This window comes from Electrona antarctica (genome assembly GCF_951216825.1).
Source record: "Electrona antarctica genome assembly, chromosome: 23".
Classification (NCBI taxonomy): Eukaryota; Metazoa; Chordata; class Actinopteri; order Myctophiformes; family Myctophidae; genus Electrona; species Electrona antarctica.
In genome coordinates this window covers 21,236,273-21,261,204 of record NC_136804.1, presented here as the reverse complement: position 1 = coordinate 21,261,204, position 24,932 = coordinate 21,236,273, and the positions used below count along the sequence as shown (strand labels likewise).

The 24,932-nt window shown below is 42.6% G+C and overlaps 1 protein-coding gene across 3 annotated transcripts; it reads right to left on the bottom strand.

Moving 5' to 3' along the window:
- Positions 1–568: 568 nt before the first annotated feature.
- On the bottom strand, positions 569–24,212 carry recql (RecQ helicase-like). 3 transcript variants are annotated; one of them, XM_079493812.1, is made up of 16 exons: positions 24,105–24,212; positions 23,654–23,743; positions 22,126–22,365; positions 20,545–20,724; positions 19,180–19,286; positions 13,392–13,590; positions 11,906–12,072; positions 10,288–10,369; positions 9,717–9,865; positions 9,430–9,547; positions 9,039–9,177; positions 8,318–8,409; positions 7,224–7,440; positions 6,425–6,556; positions 3,698–3,834; positions 2,424–2,564 (listed from the first exon to the last, which is right to left on the bottom strand). In XM_079493812.1, exons 2-15 carry the CDS (start codon positions 23,673–23,675, stop codon positions 3,741–3,743), a joined length of 1,938 nt encoding a protein of 645 aa, XP_079349938.1. In that variant the 5' UTR covers positions 23,676–23,743; positions 24,105–24,212; the 3' UTR covers positions 2,424–2,564; positions 3,698–3,740. The 3 variants fall into 3 exon arrangements, with proteins under 3 accessions (XP_079349936.1, XP_079349938.1, XP_079349937.1); XM_079493811.1 differs by having other exon boundaries at positions 3,698–3,851; positions 6,427–6,556; XM_079493810.1 differs by lacking the exon at positions 3,698–3,834 and having other exon boundaries at positions 569–2,564; positions 6,427–6,556.
- Positions 24,213–24,932: the final 720 nt, after the last annotated feature.

Here is a 24,932-nt window from a genome sequence, read left to right as displayed (position 1 = left end):
TGTTCTATCTGATTTATACTTGATTACGGGACACTGGAGCACAACCAAGCATAGATCAGGCCTAAACATTGGGCACCCTCCAGTGGTCAAGTCTGAGAATGGTAGCTCCCAGCTGGATAATGACCATATGATAGGGAGCAACATCAGTGTTGATTTTAACAGCACATTTTGATTTAGTTTAGTCAGTCTTTTGAATAAAATTCCATTTAGTTTTAGTCATATGAAATATTATAGTTTTACTCTAGGGAACCATTTGGGGCCCATACGTAGATCAGAAGCATATCTCTCGTTTCATTTCATTAGGCAGCATGATGCACAAGTACACCCCCTGGACATGACACTATAGTGTTGCAGACTTCCCTACAATCAAGCAGGGAGGCATTGGGTTCTTTATTCTTTATAGTTTGTGTTATCAGTCTGCCGGGGATTGAACCCCACATTCCCAATCTCAGGGTGGATATCTAACCATGAGGCAACTGAGCAGGTAATGCCAGATTAGAAGTGTCCTATAAATTATAGTGTGCATTGTTTATTACTGAAAGACAAATTGTATCCCAAACTAATACAATTCTCTGAAAAAGGTGCATTTAATATGAAAAGAATCAACCAGAAACATTTGGTGAAAATATACTGTAACTATAGGTACTTATTTTATTTTTTGCCATAAACCTTGGCTCACAAACTGGTGTAAACACTAACATAAAAAACACAATGTCAACAGATGTTCTCAGACAAACAAACAATTATTCTAATTATAAGGTCCTTGAGTAGCGTGAAGTGCCATCTGCAGAAATGTATTAGTCTTCCCCCACTTCAGAACCTACAGGCTAGCCATTTCTCAAATTGCTACAGTATTTTCCTTTCGTGCTTCTATGCACGAGTACACAAATATCCCCTTCCTTTAAAGTGTTACAAAGAGACTTTGTTTCAGCAATTTTCAACTCCAATTTAAACATGGCAATGCCGCCCCATTAATTAGCCCACTGACTCCACTGAATTGGGCCAATGATGAATAGCCCTCGAGTTATTCTCAGCATTCTACTGTCCCCTTTTCAGTGTCACCATCATTCCCTCCAATTCTTCTTCAGAATATGTACAGCAGTGGTTCTCAAAGTTTCTATGCCAAGGACCACCAAATTAACTGGTTCAGTCCACCCGACGTGCCCACGCGTCATAAGCAATCCAATCGACGGGTTGCAATGACATGTGTACACGTCCTAGCGCATCTTCAAGGATTATCAAACGAGAGAAAAATATTCAGATTTTTTTTCTTTTTTGAGTTGAACTCCAAGGCCGCCATACGCTTCGCTCTTCGTTCATGCGGTCCGGTCACTTCCCTGTTTACCGCTGCAGAAAGAATGCCTCGTATCTCCTAATCTAGGGCGCTCTCCGTGGTTTTGATCTGATGGATATACTAAGCTCTTCATTTCTGACTTCTCACCTGCCTCTCGTTCAAAAATATGAACGCGAGGGATCATCAGCTCGGATTCTTAGCGAGGTAAGCAAGCAAAGAAATCTCAGTTTTTTTCGGGAACAGAAGGGGACTTTACAGAGTAAAAGCGGCCATGTCTTCCCGCCCCCCCAGAGCTTCTATTTTGAAGGAATCCCGGCACTGATTGTGTTAATATGTATACCTGGCTGTGATGTACAGTATGGCTGAGGCAAAGAGGATACAATACACATTAACAGCATTTTCCATTTCCTGAAAAATAACAGTTTTGGACATACAAGGTTTCCACCCGACAGTGACAAAATATGGATGCATATCCGTGAAATGCTTTAGTTTTTAACGTTCCATGATCACAAATTAATTGGCCGATGTTTGACTTGATAGGAATGTATTCATGTGATTATAGTCACCTGTGGATCAACTTCCGCCTGCCACTGACCCGAGTCCACAGGTCCCGCGCGGTGCGGGCGATGGTCCCGCCGCGGGGCAGGCGAAGGCTCCGGAGCGGCTCCCGAATGCACGCCAACACCCCTGGCTCCGAGCCTTGCCCCAGGTGCTCATGGGAAATGTAGTTTATCCTTCTCAGCTGTCTGCTGTAGTAGCTCCTTAGGTCGGAGAGCTCCTCCACCGCCGTCTCGGAGATGACGGAGACCTGGGACGGAGCGCTGACCAACGCGGGCGGCCTCTGCTGGTCGGCGCAGGTAACTGCGACAACCGAGGGTGGAGAAGGAATGTCTGCGGCCGCCGTGTAAGCGTGGGGTTTCCTTCGCTGTCTCTGAGGGGTGGTGGATTTTCTTTTGGAGTTGGCTTTGACTGGCGGCGGTGGCATTTTTTCCCCCATGCTGCCATCTACATTCACTGTGACGTTAACCTCAATGTCTGTGTGTTCCACATTACTGTGGCTTCTGCTTTTAGTGCTTTCCTCATCCGCGTCTGTCCGTCTCTCTGTGCGCTTCGCTAATTGACAAATTGGGTTAGAGTCCTTTTTCTTGGCCAAGTTCCTCTGTTCCTTCATTAGTTTGCGTTTGGATGGTGCCAGGCTGCCACTGCCCACCGTAACAGGGTCAAAGGTCATGCTTACCTCTTTCTCATTGGCATCGACAGATGTTTCCTCCTGGGACAATTAAAAACCAAAGTTCAGTGGTCAATAGCAGGTAAAGTGGTTCAATCAAACATTACTCACACAGCCATTTGCATGCATTGCATATAGAGAAGTGGCTATTTATTAACTTTGTGTACAACTATCTAATTTTTTTAAACCCAAAATAGGGATGCCATGGCTACGGTTAAATTATGATAAGAGATAGTTATAGGATCTCTTGGGTTAAAGGTAGGGCAAGTGATGTTTTTGTTTAATAAACAATTATTTTGTTAAAAGGTTAAAGCACTATATTGTGATAGTAATCATTGCTATAGTGTTTGTTCAGTAACAGGAATCACACTATCTCTCCAGATCTTTAATAAAGAGTATCAGCTTTTGTTGTAGTGGTCCAGTTCAAATTAATTTCTATTAATTTAGTCTTGTCACTTCAAATTCCACTTGTCTATCCTTTATCCTGTGTGAGTTCTCTCTCCTGATTGGATAAAATTGGTATACAAACCTGAAAAGGGCATTTTCTCTTTACTAAAGAGCTTGAGAGACAGGGAGGCCCCTGTTACTGAACACTATTGTATAGCAACGAGTACGATCAGAATATAGAGATATTGAACAAAACATATTCACTTGCTCTACCTTCAACTTGCCAGTAAGAATTTGACCAACATCTCTCTATAAACCCAGTGAGTCATGTTAGTGCGATGCAGTGTTAGTGCGATGCAGTGTTAGTGGACGCATGCTCTCTGATGAAAGATGCATATGCAGTGACAGGACCCATACACAGAGAGCAAGGCATGATGGGACATGGGACCGTGAGCAACAGTTATGCAAAGAGCAGGTTAGGACCAGTGGCACAAATGCCACCATGCATCATTAGAGAATTCATTGTTTTTGTAAAGGAACAAGTATTCTCAATATAGCAAATTTTCCAGGGCCGAACAATCAGCCTAAATGGCCTAATCCAAGTTTAACCACCATCTTCGTCAAAAATAGTCGATCTACAAGCTCACAACGAGCGTTGTGAGCTTATAGATCTGCCATTTCCACCGAATGTTCTCTACGGTTCATGTGGTTAAACATCAGTAAGCGAAGCCCCAGACAACACCATGCCAATAGCTGTAGGACAAAACAAGAGAATTGGGCGACTGTACTTTTTCCAATCTTGTCTTCCGAGTAGGGGAGGGAGGGGGGGCCCTAGGGGAGGTCTGTCTTGACCTTCTTGGCAACAGTGGACACTCCAGAACTCTCAACTGCTCTCTTTCGCACTTTGGCCTTTTTCTGGTCACTCGAACCCAAGGCTTTCACCTGCATGTGATTAACAACAAGTGTTTTGTTTTTGTTTTACCTGGGGCAGCCTGCCTCCTACAGAGCTGAATGGAGTGAGGGAAGCAGCTAGAAAATACCAGCGGGAGAGACGCCACACAGCGGCCATTTTGCCCTTACGTCTTAAACCGCGTGGCATGCCTTTTGCACCAGCAGATTTCAACTAGCCAATGTCAGTGGAAACAGAATACTTAATGAAAACGATGGGTGGTTTTCTAGTGCAAAAGGCATACATACAGTAAGTCAGTGGTTCCCATTAAACGCAAAACTCACGCTCTGAGCTGGGGTGAACTCGTTATGGAGTTCTAGGATATAATAAAAGCCTACTCTGGAATTATCTAATAACGAAGATGTTTGAAGAAAAAAAAATGTTTTTTGAAAAACCTTTCAATTCATTTTATAAAAGGTTTAGGAAAAGGAGAAAAAATGCGATATTACCTTTGACCCAACAAAATGGGTCCGGGACCCAGAAATGGGTGCCAAACCATTAATGGGAACCACTGCTGCAAGACATACTACTTGGGTAAGACTTAAGAACAAAATGGTCAACAGGAGACTGAAGGTGGGCTAAGGATAGTACAACAGTCTGGAGGTCAGAGTAGACAACTAGAGTTGCCAAAAGCATCTTTACACTATGGTCATCTTTCAACAGTAGGACAAATTATTAGACGCAATATCTATGCAATAACGTAATAATAAATATAACTTAGTTTAACAGAAACAGAAATAAAAGATGACATAGTATTGTGATGCCTTTGGGAAACATGTCATCCATGTTGGAAGTACAACTGACATCCAGATGTGAATTGGAGGACAGAAAGAAAGAAAGAAAGAAAGAAAGAAAGAAAGAAAGAAAGAAAGAAAGAAAGAAAGAACACACAACAAGAACACATGAAGAGCTCTTTTTTTAACATGTGTAGATAGAATTGTATTAAATCTACGTGAGCTACAGGGATTCAGTCTAGTCATTTGTTATGGTGCTAATGATTGTTATCAGAGTGTGGTGATAGATTATGATAGCATCTGAAAAGAGAGACACACAATACATCTGTAACAATCTGTAACAGCTTTCATGGACTGATGGATCATGACTCGTCCTTACAGTGTGTAAAGCTTTATACCCTGTATTACATATATAATGTGACATTACACACCGTTTACACAATGCTGTACCCCCTCCAACTGTATACTTTCCCCATTTTCAACTGTACTTAATGATATTTTGACACTTGCTTTGGCAATCAATGTACACATGTTTTCTCATGCCAATGAAGCTCATTTGAATTGTAAAGGTCAAACATCAACATCTTAAGTTAAAACCTTTCAACTGTTCGGTTACTGTACTGGAAGTGGTTCTCAAAGTCGGTCCTTGAAGGTGTCCCACGGGGTCCCCAGTAAGAACCAAATCAATAAATATATGCATTTGGTCCTTACATGAAAATGTTTGAGAACCCATTGCTGTTGACTTACCTTGTTGGAATTGGAAATAATTTTAGTTTTTTTCGAGGGGCACATTTAGAAAATGCGTGAAGAGTAGACATTTTAAAGTTACATGGAGGGAAGACACATTGGAAAAGAAGAGAAACTGGTTAGAGAAAGGTTCACAACGAGAACAGAATGCGGATAGGTGACAAATCACTTCACATATCTCAAATACAACTACACAACTAAGACTAGACAAAGAAATACAAAATAAACAAAGTTTTCCATATTGTTGCTGCCGGGTGGAAACATTGTCCAATTCTTTCCCGAAAATGGAAAAAATAACAAATGGATCCAATGTAGTTATTACGACACCGTAGTCTGTCGAAATAGGGCATTCATTTACGAATATAAACAAAAACTTTAAATAAAAGGTTTCTGTCCGGCAGCAATGAAGAATAGTTTAATTTGGAAAGAGTGCAGTAGTGTCACCTATACCAGGGGTTCTCAACGTTTTTGGCCGGGGACCCCCGGAAATGCTTTGGCAATGTCTCGGGACCCCCGCCCCGCCCCCTCCCGACCCCCAATATAAATTGACTGCTACAATAACCTTAAACCATTTTGGGCGGGAACCCCTTTTGGTGTTTTAAGCATTGTTATAATTTAGCTATTGAAAAATCGTGAAAATAAAATTTCTTTTTAAAAAAAATTTTTTAAATAATTTGGGGACCCCTTAAAATAATTTGGCGACCCCCCGAGGGGTCGCGACCCACGGGTTGAGTACCCCTGACCTATACTATGAGGACAGTCCTCATCTGTTGGTGTTGTACACAGGGATGCACGATTATTAAATATCAGTCGATATCGGACTGTTTCCATGGTCTTATTGACCAATATCGATGTTGCAATCCCAGTTTCCACCAGTAGAGTGTGCCCTATCCAATACAAATACATTTATAATGCATTTTTGAATACCGGTAAGTATTGGCCAATATCAATAATGATGACTGATATCATGTAACCCCTAGTTGTATATTACTCTGTGTGTGTGTGTGTGTGTGTGTGTGTGTGTGTGTGTGTGTGTGTGTGTGTGTGTGTGTGTGTGTGTGTGTGTGTGTGCGTGTGTGTGACTGACCGCGGCAGATTCAGCTCCTGGCTTCCTTTTTGTCATGGACACAGTGTGACTCTGGCTCTTGAGCAGGGGGGCTCTGCGGCCCACCTTCAGGTAGAAGTAGGTGGTGTATGGGGTGAAGCTGAAATCCTCACTGAGACACCGTCAGAAACACAACCGGCATTAAATATGTAGTAGTTCCACTGCATAATGGAAAAAGTGCATTTAAATACTTCACAGCACCACCACCAACTACTGCAGATGTACTTATATTATATTATAAGTGTATTTAAAATGCATTATAATGCACTTAGAAGGCTCCATAACGTTGTTATAAATGTTTATAATTACACATAACTTACAACAAAGACACTCCATAACTGTCATGTCTTATTGCCTATATGGATTTCTTCATAAACAGACAGGCAAATCATTGCAAATATTTTGGAATGTGGAAAAATGTACCTAGTCAATTCAAGCAGGTAATTAGCTAGCTGGAGAGTGACCTAGCTTAAAGTAACATTTAGTGTAACAGAGCCTGTCCAGTAGCCGACATTGACAATAGCAGAATGGAACAGACCCTAATTAGCATCACTTGTAACAATATGGTTACTGTGCATAGAGGCTAACAATAGTGTACTCACGACATAGATGCTGTACATATTCTGAATTGTATTTTTTCCCCAAGATTTTACCAGAATGGACTGTGATGTACAAACGATGTAATCCAGGGGGGCCGTGGATGAACACGTTATTTACAGGGGTGGCCCGAGTCTAGGTTTAAGAACTAGTGACATACGCAGCGGTGTTGATTGGTGTACCTGAAGTAGCCCAGGAGCAGTAGGCGGACGATGATGGCCTGGGCCTCCAGCCGGGACATGGACGTGGTCTGGACCGTCTTCCTCAGCTTGGCGGGGCCTTTCCCCGTCCAGGCATCCACCACCTTCAGAGGGGTCATCTTCTCATCCATGGACGCTGCAGCCTCTACGATCTGCACAACGTCCCGCGCATGCTGCGTGATGTCCACTGTGACGCAGTCTGAAGCGCAGGGACATTTACAGTCAAATAAAATTAATATATATCAAGATCAAATAGTGAGACACACAGTTTAAAAGGGATAGTTCATCCCGATTACCAATAATTTGATGACCAGCAGTGGTTCCCTATGGAGACACACAGAGTCTCCTCGCCTACCGATTAACACCACGAACGCCCGGGGGTATTTAGGACCAATAAATCAGAGCGCCCAGCGATTTACAGCAACGGAGCACATTTAGTGACGCACCAGGCGCTATTCCGGATGTAGCTGAAGTAGCCAAAACACAGAGCTATATATATATATATATATTATTTTTTTTATAAAGCGCTGATTTTAAATGTCTTCTAAATCCTAATAGTTTACTGAAAAACTTATGTTGCTATATGGACCAGTGGTGGTCAAACCTTTGTCAAGGTCACACACACACACACACACACACACACACACACACACACACACACACACACACACACACACACACACACACACACACACACACACACACACACACACACACACACACACACACACACACACACACACACACACACACACACACACACACACACACACACACACACACACACACACACACACACACACACACACACACACACAGGTGGTTGAATGTTTGGCAGCAGAGACGGTGATAAGAGGTGGTATCATGCTTCCAGAGAAGTCCCAGCACCTTGTGCAGTAAACTATGATAATGACTTCACATGAAATGTATTTTTGTTTCCTCATGAACTCATTGAAGATACTGAAGGTTTACAAGCCGAGACCAAAGCAGAGCCCAGAGATATACTGTGGACTGTACACATCTGGCACTTTGTCACTGCACAGAATCAACTCAGCTCAATTCTACCACACACACACCTTTTCCATGACGGCAGGCATCACACATGTCATTGCAGCCCTCGTCGTCCCACACCTCGTCAAAGTGAACCGCCATGAGGGACCGCCGACACCTTCAAGTCAAGAGACGCAGAGACTCACACAAAATTCTGTCTTCACTGTGTGTGTGTGTGTGTGTGTGTGTGTGTGTGTGTGTGTGTGTGTGTGTGTGCAAGAATGGGACAAAATGTCAAAGTAAAACCAAACAAACTTATGGGGACATTTTTCTGGTTCAAAACAGTGGGGTTGCGCACATCCAGTGGGTTGCTGGTGCTGAACACAAGAGTAACAGTTCAAAAGAATAAAAGTCTGCACAGCATTGCTCCGAAAAGTTTTAGTTTTTAGTTTAAGAGAAATGGTTATACAGTATTAGTAATTAGTCAAAGATTTAGGTTGGGGTCAGCGTTAAGATTATGCATTTGGGGTCAGGTTAGGGGTTGGGGATAAGAATTTGCCTTCCCCAGCTAACTCAGTCCACTGTTTTTATTGATTTTATTCATTATTTCTCATTTCCCCCATATAAAGTGTCTTTGGGTATTATACATTTTAGATATTATCATCAAAATGGGGAAAAACAAAAAAGGGTTTAACTGAAACATTGCTTTTGACGACCCCATGTGACATGGTCATGGATGGTAGACAGTGTGTGTGTGTGTGTGTGTGTGTGTGTGTGTGTGTGTGTGTGTGTGTGTGTGTGCACTACCTGTCAACATTCTGGCAGTAGTCGACCATCTGGAGCAGTTTCTTCTGCCCCACGTTCTCCATCACCACCATGGTGCTGATTCTGAAGATGTCGGCGAATCCAAAGTACACGATGCAGTCAGCTGGACAATCGTCTCTGCCTGGACACCCGGGGGGGGGGGGGGTTTGGCATAATGAGATAAGAGATCAGATATATCCATGGTCGCAATAACACATGACAAAGTACATTAATACTTTGTCATAGGACACTTGTCCTGTGCCAAAAATAGACGATATACAAGCTCACGGCGCATTGCGGAAGCAATAGATCCGCTATTTTTCACAGAACATTCTTCATACATAATTGCCTATTACAGATCCACTAGAAGCAACTCGAAATAATCTGTGCCTACCTGCCCGTCCACTTTCCTGGTAATAGTTCTCGATGGACTTGCTGATGGTGTGGTGGATGACAAACCGAACATCCGGCTTGTCGATGCCCATGCCGAACGCCACCGTGGCGACCACCACCTGAAGGACACACAGAGGGAATAACAGGAGCACGTATAGACATGCGTACGCACATACAGAAATTTCATGCATGAAAACCAGACCAACTAGACTTCAGATAACTAAAATATGACCAAATTAAATTTTATTCAAAAGACAATGACTAAAACTAAATAAAATGTTGCTGTACTTTAATCTTGTTGGCGGTCCATTTGCGGTGAACTCGTGACTTGTCTTGAGCTTCCATGTTGCCGTGATATGGATAAGCCGAGATGCCCTGCTTCTGAAGCTCTGACGCCACCAGCTCTGCATCCTTCTGGGAGAACACGTACACAATGCCTGCCACAGTGGGAAAAAGTCCCAAAACGCCAAGAAAATAAAAACACAGCTTTTAGGAAGCATTTTTATGCGACTGTGTGTGATGAACTACAAAACATGGATTGAAATATGGCATTGTGTAAATAAAGTATATAAGATATATTTGAAAGATCTGCTTTTTGATTAGAGCCTTTAGTCCACAGTGTTAGCGAGTTCTCCCTATGCCAAGGACTACGGATTTCCACAGTGTTGTGTAAAATCTACTTTTTTGCCAAAGGCATTGGCCAGTCTCTGGTGTATTTTATTTTTGCTAAAGTATAAACCATGTATAGACATGGTAAACCTGGTCAATAAGTAAATACATATACCCTGGCATAGCGTTGAAGAGAACTCGCCAATGCTATTGACCAGAGCTGCTTTAAGACATAGCACTGCCACAGTACCTGACTGATCCTTGTATCGATTCATGATCAGGGACGAGATGTCACCAATGGCCACATCGTTATTGGAATCTTTTTGTCGAACCTGAGAAACAAAGAAATCTGTGTTGAGCATCAGACATGTAAAAATAACCCGAGTTGGCTGTGTACTTTTTACCCACTGTTTTACCCTCTACACCAGGGGTTCCCAAACGGTGGTGCGTGCACCTCTTGTGGTGCACAAACGCTCTCTAGGGGGTGGCAGCGGTGGCCGAATGGTTTGCGGAGCGGTCTTGATACCGGAAGGTCGCCAGTTCGTATCCCCGGACCGGCACGTTAAAATTACCACCGCTGAAGTGCCCTTGAGCAAGGCATTGAACCACTACCATGAAATGTTCTATGAGCAGGGCCTGGCTGTAAACAAGTATCTGATGCTTAGTCCAGTTACCCTGGGTAAATATAGTAACTTTGGGTGCGTGACATGAAAAGAGTAATGGCGGTTTTATGGCGTTGTTTAGCACAAAGGCCAAAATCCGGTAAACCACTGTTTTAAGGAGATGTATAGAGCAGCTGCGGGACTATACAGCAGCTGCATGTCTTTCAGTGCAGTGACATTCTGTGATTATTTGCCATAATCATATTAAAAAAATTATAATTGTTGGCCAAATACAACGAGACCGAAAAGGTTTGGGGACAACTGCTCTACACCAAATGTATTTGCCGAACATAGCCGATGTCCAAGCTTTGCCTGAGCTTTTTTTTTTTATAGTTGACAATTATGTAAAATTAGTTAACTCTTAGCCTGCCGCCATTAATTAATCCCTCGATTGCGTATTGCCATGGTTTAATCACGCGTGACACTTACTTTGAAGAGCCAAATATCCGTAATCGCATTTTACTATGAAACCATTCCGTGTGTGTTGACGAAGCTGGTGCTCGTTCTCTCGGTCGGTGGTGGAAAAAGTGGACCGCGAGTATCACAGCGCCTGCTACAGGCCGTTGAAAACGCTTGTCTGGGACAAAGCGTCCTCTGCAATGTCGCTTCTGTGAGATAAAGCCGTCTGAAAACAGAGCCGACAATGTTAGTGGATGCGCGCGCATTTTCAAAATGGCCGCGCCCATTGTGTCAGAAGCATAACAAAGCTAACTGACGGTAGATTTCGATACGATCGTATTAAAACATGCATTAATGAATACATCGCTGTTAAAACGGCTTTTCCGTTTGTGGCAGGCTACAAGATTCTACGTTTTAAAATTCCTATGTTCCTGGCGGGTAAACGATTAAGAAGTTTTGCACTAGCAAATCTCCACTTATCAATCAACTATCAATTAATTTAATCGCCAATTTGCATCCTAGTTTAGACCGGTGGTTCTCAATTTGTGGGTCGGGACCCCCAGGGAGGTCCCCACATTATTTTAAGGGGATCCCCAGATGACAGTAAAGTGACAATTTAAGATATATTTAATAGCAATTATCTGTGGAACAGAGTCAAACTGAATGTAATGCCTCAACTCCTCGTGGGTCGCGACCAGAAAAAGGCTGAGAACCACTGTAAAGTTTAGACAGTAGATAGGCAGGCAGGGGGCAGTCAGGCGTGGTGTGTGTGCATTGGACTGCGGCTGCAGCCACAGCGGAGCCCACCTCGTAGTAGAGGTTGGTTCGGTTGAAGGAGGCGGTGATGGTGATCGGCTGAGGCACACACAGGATCTTCTCACAGTCCTTCAGAACGCTGCTGGTGGCCGTGGCCGTCAGGCCCAGCAACGGGACGTTGGGGAACTGTCTCTTCAGGATGCCCAGCAGTTTATAGTCTGGACAAGAACAGAGAATCAACACGTCTATATGGCCTGCGGTTTAAAGTCTGGACAAGAACAGAGAATCAATGCTTCAATATACTATGGCCAGCAGGGAATGAGAGGGAAATCGTTATCGTTTATGGCGATAAGAAAAACTCCCTGCCAAAAATATTTGGCAGGGAACCTATTTTGAGAAACCGGCAACCTCTTTAGGACATTAGTTAATATATAACAGGGGTGAGCAACTTTGACGATGGCGAGGGCCAATATATTTCCACACTCACTCCAGATTGGCCACAGTGCATGTTACTGTCAAAAATAGCCGATCTACAAGCTCAAAACGCGTCGCAGCGCGACGCGTTTTGAGCTTGTAGATCGGCTATTTTTGCTATATTTGACTTGAAAACCTGAATAATCTTTTGCCATTTTTTAATTGGAATCCTGAAAAAGTTACCTTTTTAATGAATTTCAAATGCATTTAGTTATAGTTATGTTAACTTTATGAACTGTTACCATAACTACATTGGACACAAAAAGACAATAACATTTTAATACTATTCATATTAATTAAGTAGGTCTACTAGTCATTTAATACTAGTCATGAAGTAATTAAAGAGTTTGGAATTGTAACAGCTGAAATCAATACTATATCAGTATTCTGATATTAACATGTGGGCCGCATTAAGTGAAGGTGGGGGCCGCATGTGGCCCCCGGGCCGCCAGTTGCCCACCCCTGAAATATAACAAAGACTAGCTGTATCCAGATGGGGAGCTTTTCTGGACAAGAATTTAGTTCTGCATTTCACCTTGCACATGGCCTTAGGTGCCATTAGTTTCACACCCCAGGCTGCAATCTGACAAAAGCCAAGTTAGCCGTTAGCTAGACTTCTTGATACAAAAATATATATATATATATATTTTAGAAACTACAGCCAAGACAGCAGACAACATTTTCATCCAATTTTTCTTTTGTGAAAAACAATGGGCTCACCGAGTGTTATAAGTCCGTTTGAGATAAACAACTGGTTGATGTCTTACATGGTTGCCTCCGCCTTCGCTGTGTGATTAGGTGAAAGTAAAGCACATTGTTGCATAAAGCTGCTATACGAATTTAAACCCATGTTTTAATGCAAAGTACCCCTGAAGAGATGCCTGAGGAAGTTTGCAAGACCGAAACATTGCACTGACATTAAATAAAAAGCTCTTGAACCAGCAAGTGGCAGTGTGCGGGTCTCCCTCCTTCTCCTACACGTTTAATGCAAAATACCAAACATTAAACAAGATAAATCCCCCATGTTGAGTGTGGGAGAATCTAAAAAAAAAGAATACTGTACCAGGTCTAAAGTCATGGCCCCACTGGCTGCAGCAGTGCACCTCGTCCACAGCGATGCGACTCAGGCGGTTTGCGTTGTAGGCCTTCTCCAGCCGAGACATGAGCAGCTTGCTCTTGGCTACCTTCTCCGGAGTCACATACACCAGCTTAAAAGGAGCGTTGGTGTCGGTCATTCCACCCAGGACCATCTTAGCGTGTTCCTGGAACGACACCAATCTACATTTGAAAATCTCTTCCAGTGAAGATAGATAGTTTTTATTAAAGTGTCCTACATCATAAGATGCCCAGCCCGCACGGGCTTACAAGACACTCACAAAATTGACATACACAATGATACACCATAAACAAAATACATAGTTACTTATGGATATATCGTTCTACACCGTAACTGCCATGCCTTCTCTATACATTTTCCTAAAACAAAAATGTCATTGCTGAACAACCAATTTAACATACAACATTCAGACATCCAAAACAAATCTGGGTTCTTATCCTGATTTTTGAGTGGTGTAAACCACTCCTACAACTGGCGTTGTTAGTTTACGTGTCTGTCTGTCTGTCTGTCTGTCTGTACCAAAAATAAAAATCACACCCGTGTGAACTGAGTGGTGTAAGGTAATGAAATCATGTCTGACGTAATGTGTGCAGAGAAAATGAGCATGGTTGCTATGTTCACCCTGTTCACCCGGGTGTGATTTAATTACGTCAGAAATTATTTTGAACATAGCAACCATGCTCATTTTTTCTGCACACAAAAGCCAGTTGTAGGAGTGGTTTACACCACTCAAAAATGAGCATGGTTGCTATGGTCACCCAGTTCACACGGGTGTGATTTCCTTACGTCAGACATTACGTCAGACCACAGGTGATCAGTCTATATAAGACCTTACACCACTCAGTTCACACTTTCAAAATAAAGTGTTTCTTAAATCATGGATCATGGAAAACAAAATTAAACTCATCCTCTACAACTCCCAGGTCACAAAGAACACACAGTTGCTGCTCCTCAGGAATGCCAGTATATCTGCCCACCTCAACTGCCAGAGGTAAAGCACCAGATCTCTGTCCTCTTTTTGAGTGGTGCAACCACTCCAAGGAACAGCAATGTACCAACACCACTCACTTCAGACCGGTCTGATTTTTTAATTAAATGCAACATAAGGCTCTGTGATAGGCTATAGTCCTCTTTGAATTGAATATAATTTCTTAATTTCGCTTTTCAAAATGCCCACCCTCCATTTCTCCTGGTGTTACATTGACAGTTTATATTAAAGCAATAAGCCACGAGAGGTCTCAGGTTACCGGGTATTTTACAATGGCTGGGAGGCGTAGGCCTACTACCCTCTCAGCCATTGTAAAATACCTGGTAAGCTGGGGCCTCGAGTGGCTTATTGCTTTTCTAAAACGGTTACAAACATATAGCAATATTAACCTCATAAAACTATTAAATTCACAAAAGTAGCTACGCTTTGCGCCACCAGAGCGAGCCACACTTCCTTGTTTTGCTTGGCAAGTAGACTATGTGACGGGAGAATAGCGCTTGATGTATTTACGGGGCTGCCTGGAGCCACACATATGAGTGCGGGCGGTGCTTACACGCCCTCACGGCCAGCGTGTGTAAGGCAATCAAGTGCTCCCCTTCCCCAGTTCAGCTACAAGGCTGCATGATGATACAAAAGTGATTGAAGGTGTGGGTTATCGGTGAAATTTACAACAGTCACGTGACGGTAACCAGCCAATCAGAATCAGAAAGTATTGGGACGAACCGTTTTAGAAAAGGGCTTTAACGGTCTGATTTGCTCCAGTGCCTTCCTTCCTCATACATTTGTCCCCATTTGACCTGGTTTTGCCTTCACTTTCAATGGCCGGGTCAAAAGGACCTGAAGACCCTGGGTGTTTTATGTTGATTTGCACATGCTTGAAATTTACCATTTTCATGTCATATGTTTAGCACGGTAAATAAGCCAAGCAGAAGACGTTTCATAGAGAAAAGATACTTTTACATACTTTTAATTCATGTTGAAAATGTAAAACCGGACCCTAGGAGGGTTAAAGATCTGATATTTGGTACAGCACATTTGTATGAGTGTACAAAACAGGGACATTGTAGTATATTTAGATATTTGTCGAGACTCAGGACACCCAGCTTGAAACCAGGGTGTCTGCTCACCGTAGGTTAGTGCAGAGTGCTAGGAACCCGAAATTGATAGATATTAAGATATGCCAGGGACTAGGGAATAGTTTTGAATTTCAAGGGATCCCCAGTTAACACATTTTGTGCCCAAAACGTATGTGGACGTCCTGGGTATTACCGCACGTGCATAGCCCAAGACGTCTGTGGACGTCTTTGAAAAAAAATAAAATAATAATAAATATATATATATATATTCTTTTTTTTTATTAAAAAGAAATCAGAAAAATCAAAACACTTTTTTTTTTTTTTTTTAACACGTGGTGCCAAAGTTTAAATTAAATAACTCAGATACTATAAAACATTTTAAAGTAAAAAGTTCCAGCATGTGTCTCCACAGTCAGCTGAATTATAAAAAATGTGAATGGATTTTCTAGGTGAAAGTGATTTTGGGCAGTTTTGCGTGGGCTCTCAATGTGTTAAATATGCATTAGGCAACGCAACAGATGCCCATTTGATGAATTATTATTATATACTGCTCACCCGGGTGAGCAATATGGGTTAGCGCCCCAGCCTGTGTCCTCCGTGAGGAGGAAGCCCAAAAACAAAAAATGAAGGAAGGGATGTCCGCACACTGATTCTCTGCTCCCAGGAAAATGTATTAAATACGTTTCGACCCTTACGGGTCTTCGTCAGGTATGAGAAGGAAGCCCAAAAACCCTTGGTGAGGCCTTTAGGAGGGCCATCATAATTCACCACTCCTGAATGAAGTGCCTGGTGCTGGGAGTCTGGTGCAACGCACAGGTCCTGGGCCTGGTGAGAGCAGGAGTGGACCTGGTGAGACGTAGGAGGGGCCCGGACAGGAGTCAACCCACAGAGCTAGTCCTTCCACGTGCCAGAATCTGGTTCTCCCAGTCCTGGCAGAGTAGTTCCGGAGCAACAGATTGTGTGGCCCTGGTTTTTCCCTAATGGGACTGATTGAGAGTAGCTACTGGGACGTAAGTCAGGACTTGATCACCCCGGCTGGGTCACCTGAGTGAGGGGTATGATGTTTGAGAGACCTTGGGATACATCACTGAGGATACGTCCCAGGTGCATCCATGCAATGTTTTTTGTTATTATTCTTTTTTAATCTCTGGTAAATGGTAACCCAATCTACAATGTCAAATCCTCAGTGATAATTTGGCTTTGAGAGTGTACAAATGTAACCCATTTGGTTCCATGTGTACACTGTGTACACTGTACACAGAAAGTGGGTCATGTGAACTCCCCAGCTACTAATGCACTATGGCCCAAATACTGATGCCAGTTGTGAAGACACCCTCATGTGGAGCAGATAAAAAGACGGACAGCCAAACATCTGCAAGACAGAGACAGCAACACGCACCCTTGGAGAGGACCCCGATCCAAGCTCCACTCACACACACCCTTCAAGAAGACCCCGGAACCCCAAGCTGACATGCTCCTGATTCCTCAACTCCTATGCTTGCTGGGCCTGGCACTAGGTACAGAAAAATAATGGTTCTTAAATTGTTCTTTAACCCATAAGGGTAAGACCACTTTTTTTAGAGGTTTGGGTTGTTTTCTTACCTTATTATGGGCAGACTAGTCCATTCCATGAGTTATTTCGCTCCGTTGTGTTTTTCTGGTGTCATAAACTGTCAGAATCAGCTTTTGTTGCGTTGGTTCATGTGCTAAAAGACTGACTTTGAGAGCTGTTTCCCTGTTACAATGGAAGTCAATGAGCGACTTTTTTTATTTCTCAAATTTCTAATAAACAACACAACGGAGCGAAATAACTCATGGAATGGACTAGTTTGCCCATAATAAGGTAAGAAAACAACCCAAACCTCTAAAAAAGTGGTCTTACCCTTTAAGGCATGAGGACCCAATTCTACAAATATCGTCTAGATTTTTTTATATACTGTACAGGTTGCTTTAGTTTAGATAGATATCCATCTTTGATTTTTCTTTTGACATTTATTTTTGAGAAGAAAAGGGTCCCGCATACTGTCTTCACGTATAGCAGTAGTTTTATTCAGATGACAACGTTTCGGTCTAAACGACCTTCATCAGGTATCTGGAGGTCGTTTAGACCGAAACGTTGTCATCTGAATAAAACTACTGCTATAAGTGAAGACAGTGTGCGGGACCCTTTTCTTCTCATGATTCGCATTTGGTTGCCGGCTCCGACACACCTGTCCTAAGGTGTGCACAAGGCCTTTTCGCAACATTTTTCTTTTTAACATTTCTTCTTTCTTCTCCTCTTTCTCTCTCTCTGTTGCACCTTTATTTGTCTTGTGTGTAGCAAGCACCATGCATGCCTATCCCGTGTATGAGGCAGGGCTAGAGCGTGGAAACTGTCCAGAATACTGGTCCAGCTTCAACGGCCGCTGCTACAAGTTTGTCTCTTTACCCATGACCTGGTCCGAAGCAGAGATGAACTGCGTGTCTCAAGACGCCAACCTGGTGTCCATCCACAGCGCGGAGGAGCAAGACTATGTCCTGAAAATGATCCGGAAGCACAGTGCGACCAACGAATACAACTGGAATGGACTGAGCGACATTCACAGTGAAGGCACGTGGATGTGGTCCGACGGCTCCAAAGTGAGCCACACCATGTGGTGGCACCAAGATCCAAATGGTGGTACCGCTCACAACTGTGTGGTTACAAACTACACGGATAGATGGGCTGACACAGCATGTTCTAAAACTTATCCTTCTGTGTGTGCACGTCGTACAGTCTGTACTGGGTCTCCATAATAAAAGTGCATTGAACATCTTTACCCGTGCAATGTATTTAATTCACTCTCCTTTGTGAAGAGCATTCATAGACATTCATACTGTATAATAAACTCTATTAACCAGTGGTGGACGAAGTTCTCAACTGCAGTACCTCAAAGTATAGATACTTCTGGTCAATCATGACTCAATTACAAGTGAACGTTGCTCAGTCAACTTTGTACTAAAGAATAAAAAAAGTATTCAAATTACATTTGTTATTATGCATTGCTATATTAATATTTATACATTTTCACAAGCAACTGGCAATAATAGCAAAAATACCATGTGATGCATCGTGAGCTTGTATTTTCACTATATTTGAAATGGAACAAATGGAACTATCCAACTGAGACTGAGGCTGAGGAAACTGAGGCTTTCAGTGTAAATTGTGGTCGGAAAGAAGAAATAAATAAATAAACATCACTCTTAGTGATACTACAGGACATGACAGCATGAATTAATTACTATAAGCAAGGTGTTTAAATCCTATGTAAACATAAGAAGCACCAAGTATGGGCTCCTGAAAACAATGCAGCCATATTTAGATCCTGTGTAAATTCAAGCACAAGTTACAGGCAGCATTTATAGCCTGACATACTGTACCAAGTGCTGAAGCAAGGTATTTAAATCATAACCCTAATATAATGGTACAGTATGTTATTTTTACCCATAAGGGTCCATTTGGACCCTTGATGGGCCCAGCAGCCGACACTGAAAATCAGTGATGTTTTATGTAGACCTTTTGTAACTCAAGGCTCACCTGGGTACGTGTCAACATGGTAATACTAATATGAAATAAATAAATCTAATACTGATATAAAAAATAAAGGAACACTATATAAAAGTATATAAATATCTGGCTGTGAAAAGTTACCTTGCTGCTAGAAGCATTGAGAAAGACGGCCGGCACATTGATGGACGTTAGATACATGAGCTGGTCCTCCATCAGCGACACCAAGGGAGTGACAACCAATGTAAAGCCTGCCTGACACACACACACACACACACACACACACACACACACACACACACACACACACACACACACACACACACACACACACACACACACACACACACACACACACACACACACACACACACACACACACACACACACACACACACACACACACACACACACACACACACACACACACACACACACACACACACACACACACACACACACACACACACACACACACACACACACACACACACACACACAAATCATGGCATATGTTTTCATGATACAATACTAGGCATGTCACTCAGAACTACACCGCCGCTCAGGGGTAAAGTTGCCGGATGGTAACCGCAAGGTTGCCAGTTCGAACCCAGGCTCCCCCAGAGTTAGTGTCGAAGTGTCCTTGAGCAAAACACTGAACCCCTAATTGCTCCTGATGTGCTGGTTGGTGCCTTGCATGGTTTCCGCCGCCATCTGTGTATGAAATGAATGTGTGTGTGTGTGAATGTAATGCACAATCTATGTAAAGCGCCTTGGATAAAGGCGCTATATAAATGCACCATTTAACTCTATGGGTATAGACGCATTTCCAGAAAACGTCACACTGATAAGAACCTCTATGCTTGCGCAGGTCGGGTGCAAAAGAAACCGGCTCATTAGCAATGTAAAAGTGGTCACAGCACTGACATTTACAAATGCATCCCATCAAACTTACAGGTGCCGTTTTCCTCCCAGTGTGGAAGAAGGTGGTTTAGGGTGGATGTTTACTGTGATCTCTCACCAATATATACCTTGGTTTATGTTTATGTCAGTTGTCAACTTGTGTGTAAACAAGAATAGCGATTCTCAAAGCATTTGTCCCCCAAACTCCTTTCCAGAAGCCCCGACATTCTGTTAAAACAGTATACGTTGAACTTGTTATACCTTTCAATCCGGGACCCCATTTCAGTTTTTATTCTTTGAATAAAATTTCAGATTTTTCTGAAAGTTTTCAGAAAACCGACGTCAGGATGTACAGTAGAAGGTGTTTTTAGAAAAAATAGCCGATCTAAATGTCGCAAAGGCTTGCGAGGTTGTAGTTCGGGTATTTTTGCCATTTGCAAAAACATCTTTGAAAGTTCTGAGTTCTGGGTGTTAGGGGCTACTTCCTGAGTAGGTCCCAAATGAGGTTCTAGGTGAACCGTATGTGTAACAGAGCCGCAGCGTATGGAAACAAAGACGCGGTTAACTTAGTTCATGCAGAGGAACAGAGCCATAACAGTGCAGTACCCTCCGAGCAGACAGCGGGGAGTTGGTAACAGAGGCTCTTCCCTCGTCCGGTGGGCATGACAAGGAACAGGTCCCTGCCGTCCATGGTCAGGTTGATGGCCCGCAGCTGGAGGGGGCGGAACTTGGACAGCTGGAAGGAATCCTTCAAATGCTGCTCCAGGTCCTTGGACCAAGCAAAGTCTACAACGTTCAAAATAGAAGCACAGTATGGCTAGAACATTCACAGACCAAAGCTTCAATCAAGTCTATGGGTACTGTTAACTAAACAAATTAATACATTATAGAAAATAATCTTTAAAATTTCATTAAATTATCAATTAATAATGGGTTTTTTTTAATTATTATTATTACCATGTAATGTGTTGGTTTGATGAAATGAAATAAAATTCCTTACAAATAAGTCATAAAACCCTAGCCTGGTTTCCAGCCTGATTCACTGTGGTCCGTGATTTGATTTGTTTTGTTACTTCGCTAAGCAAACAAAAAAATAATCACAGAACGCAGCCTATGAATATCATGAGCATTTCTACTGGTATTCGTGACTTTATAAGTAGAAGAGGTCTGGCCAAAGATACCATTATATTAGGGTTACGATTTAAATACCTTGCTTCAGCACTTGGTACAGTATGTCAGGCTATAAATGGTGCCTGTAACTTATGCTTGAATTTACACAGGATCTAATAATGAATTGCATTTTTATTGCGCTTTTCCGAGTGCTCAAAGCGCTTTACAATGGTTCATTCATTCATATATTGGGAGGTGAATAGTCGACGCCAGCGTCCTCACTTCCCACATTCACACACCAATGGTGGCGAGCTCACACCGACCGACTCATTGGAGGCAATGTGGGGTTCAGTGTCTTGCCCAAGGACACTTCGACATGTGGACAGGAGGAGCCGGGATTCGAACCGCCGACCCAGGGATCATTGGACGACCTGCTCTACCTCCTGAGCCACAGCCGCCCTACAGCCGCCCTATCTAAATATGGCTGCATTGTTTCAGGAGCCCATACTTGGCGCTTCTTATGTTTACATAGGATTTAAACACCTTGCCTCAGTACATAGTAATTCATTCATGCTGTCATGTCCTGTAGTATCCTTCAACTCTACGTAGCCTTTTTTCAGCACTTGTAATGGTGCACTTTTGTTTAAGTCTTTACAGGAATAAAGGCATTTAATTTTGTCATTCTTTACCCGTGATTACATTTATACAGGATGGACTTATTTTTGTAGTGAAATCCTGGAACATGATGCAAAAATAAGTTTGATGACTAACAAAAAGGTGACAGGTGAGAATTTGTAAGTATACAGATTACCCTGGTGTAACTTCCCCCTTCTTTTTTGTTATTTTTTGGGCCATGATGAGCCTTTGACTGTACTGGTACAATGAAAATATAGGACACATGGAGAGAGCAGAAGAGCGACACGCAAACAAAGAAATTATCGATATGGAATATCACAAATTTTGCATGGGGTTCCCTGGCACAAATTATTTTCTGATGGGGGGTCCGTGGTCAAATACATATAAATTTGGGGGTACTCGACATGAAAAAGTTGTAGATGAACCAGTGCTTTATATTACCAGGATTATCATATCGTTTCATCTCTTGCTTGGTCATCGCCGGCTCAGCTCCAGATGACTTCGATGACGAGGCTGAAGAGGCGGACCCTGAGGGCTGGGCAGCATCACAGGCCTCCTCCAGCCTTCGCAGAAGCCTCTTCCTGCGGGCATTCAGTTCAGCCTGTTTCTCTAGGAGCTCTGAGATCTCGATCTCCACAACCTGAAGATCGGCCTCCACCGAGTCCAGCTCCGCCTGCACGTCTAAAACACGGTGTTAACATTTAGAGATAGCAAGACTACAAAAGAGTACAAGTTCAAGTTAATAATGCAAATGTGCCATGGGTTTTTGAACTGCCCACAGCCCTCCTAGGAGACACAGACCGAGTGGGATGCAGACGTTTATCCGACATACTAAAGGTCTGACATGCTGAAATCACCCGTCGCTCCAGACATGCGTTGCGCCGAGCTTGCAGTTAGGGTTAGGTTGGTTTTGGGTTGGGTGTCGGTCTAATGACAGTCGGACCAATAGTATGTCGGAACTAAAGCCTGTACTCCTTTGTTGATGATAGTTGCTACCTATTAGTAATCGGCAGTAATATAAAAATTACACTGATATGCTTAAAGGGCGACTACACCACTATTCAACCTATCTTCATATCCTCACTAATGTTCATGATAAAATAGCACAATTTCTTAGATAGGTTGAAAAGTGGTGTAGTCGTCCTTTAAGCATATCAGTGTAATTTCTGAGCTCTATTTTCATATTACTATACTACTGCCGAGTCCGACTACTAAAATGTAGCAACTATCATCAACAAAGGCGTGTGTGACTGCCAGGCAAGACAAGCACGGGACAGATCTGGTAGCCTAGTTCTATTTAACCTGCTTTCCATCTCTTTCTCTTTGCAGGAGCCTAGGACTTTACTGTAGCTCTCATCCTCACAGAATACCACAGAATAATGGAGCACGCACTGTGGGGAGAAAAAAATCACCCGCTTGCTTTACACCTGAAAAACGGTGTGCCAAATAAAATCGATTCTGATTCTACGAGTAGTTTAAATTTGTGTGGAGCAGGAACTCTCCTCTAGGGGTTTAATGTGATGATCACTATGGTACCCAGAACAGACAGGAGGTAGTCTGACACCTCTGACTACAGGTACTATCCCCTGTGGCTCACAGCTCCACGGCTAATGATCACTTTCTTCCCACATGATACATCCAGTCTCTCTCTCATGCAAGTAAAATGTGCCTGTATGCTCCGATCACACACAAAATACAACAACATTTAATCTAGGGACGAGTATGAACATTCAATCTATCTAATGTGTATGTGAGTTGAACAAGGTGGACCCTCTTGTAAACAAGTGTAAATGCTTTATTGGGTCGTCCACTCACAGTTAAGTCTTTGTATTGAGTTGTGCTTGAAATGTACTGTAATTCTGCAAACTGTACACACACAATCATGTGTGTATGTGTGTGTACACACACACACACACACACCCCGATACCTGTATACATAGTGTATACGAGTGGTTTGAGATAAACTTACCATTATTGCTGTCACCATCCATATTTCAGACAGATTCACAATCACAAGGCACCTTGCATAACATAATCATATGTTCTGGTTCTCCGAGTCCTGCAGGAAAGGTTTTAATCATATAATTCACATATTACGTTTATGAGTTAATGAAGACGAGGATACATTCGTATCTTAACTAACGTTAACCGTTAGTTCGGTGCTTCAGCTGTTTCTGGTAACTAATTAGCATCACCTCTACTGTCTGTCTGACATCATGTAGAATGCGAACGAAAATAAAAGCCTGGGTACCGGCGATTACCGAGGCTAGACATCATGCTTTCATTAAGAGCTAAGCTAGCACGTTTTGGAAGATTGAAAGCAATCATATTAATATAAAGTCAATAATTTAATCATGCTCTTCATAGGTAGCTGTATCAAAGCAAATAGCCTTCAGTAAATGTCACAATAAATACATCACCTTTCTTTTCAGTTTAAAATTCACTCTCCTTTTCTACTTCTTGGCTCTTCTCTTATGTTTATCCAGACCTAAACGAGGTTGCTAGACAGCAGTTGTACTCGCCCGGCAGTGAATGGATATCGCGAGAGCGTCGCAGTCCCGCCCCCTTTCATGGTCAGCCCAGAATTTCCTATTCATTTTCCCCATATAAGAAAGTATTTATTTAAAGACCTTTAAGCCTCAGACAAAGCCTAAGGGCAGGGTACAACACCTTTTAGTTGTATTTCTTCTGAATGATGACTCTGTTTGCCTCAATCTTTTTCTAAAGTACGTAAAACCAAAACTGATGTGCACAATGAATTAGAAAAAAGGTTTGCCCACAGAAAAAGACAAAGTATAAAACACTGGTTTTAATTTAACCAGTAAGACGCCCTGAGGGCGAGGTAAGGTTGCGCTGAAACAACATAGCTTCTTAATACGGCACAGTTAAGAAGCAGAGTTAAACTATTAATCTGGTGTCCCTGAGGTCAGATGTAGAGAGCTGGCCGGCTCCACATATTGAAGGTAGAATCCTGAAGACTGGCAAATGCAGGTATCCAAAAAAGGAGTGGTTTGCCCCCCTGGGTAATAGGATCTGACAGGAAATGTAATGTCTCTTTTCTTTTTCATGTTTGCAGCCATTTTGACAATATGCAAGCTCAAGAAAATATGTTCCTTCTGTGCCATGAATCTTAGCCAATGGATTCATATTGTAGACTGGGTCCGTTCCCCAAAAATATGAACCCCGAAGGCAAATCGTGTTAATTTATTACATACATGTTTTCTAGGGGTATTAAGGTCTGCTGAATC

What these genes read in the sequence shown, in the direction of transcription:
- recql (XM_079493810.1), bottom strand. Translation starts at nt 23,675, where the DNA reads ATGGATGGTGACAGCAATAATG. An exon ending in TCAATGCTTCTAGCAGCAAG is followed by an intron (nt 13,591 to 19,179) that starts GTAACTTTTCAC and finishes GTGTCGTTCCAG; the next exon opens with GAACACGCTAAGATGGTCCT. An exon ending in GGGCCATGACTTTAGACCTG is followed by an intron (nt 12,073 to 13,391) that starts GTACAGTATTCT and finishes GTTCTTGTCCAG; the next exon opens with ACTATAAACTGCTGGGCATC.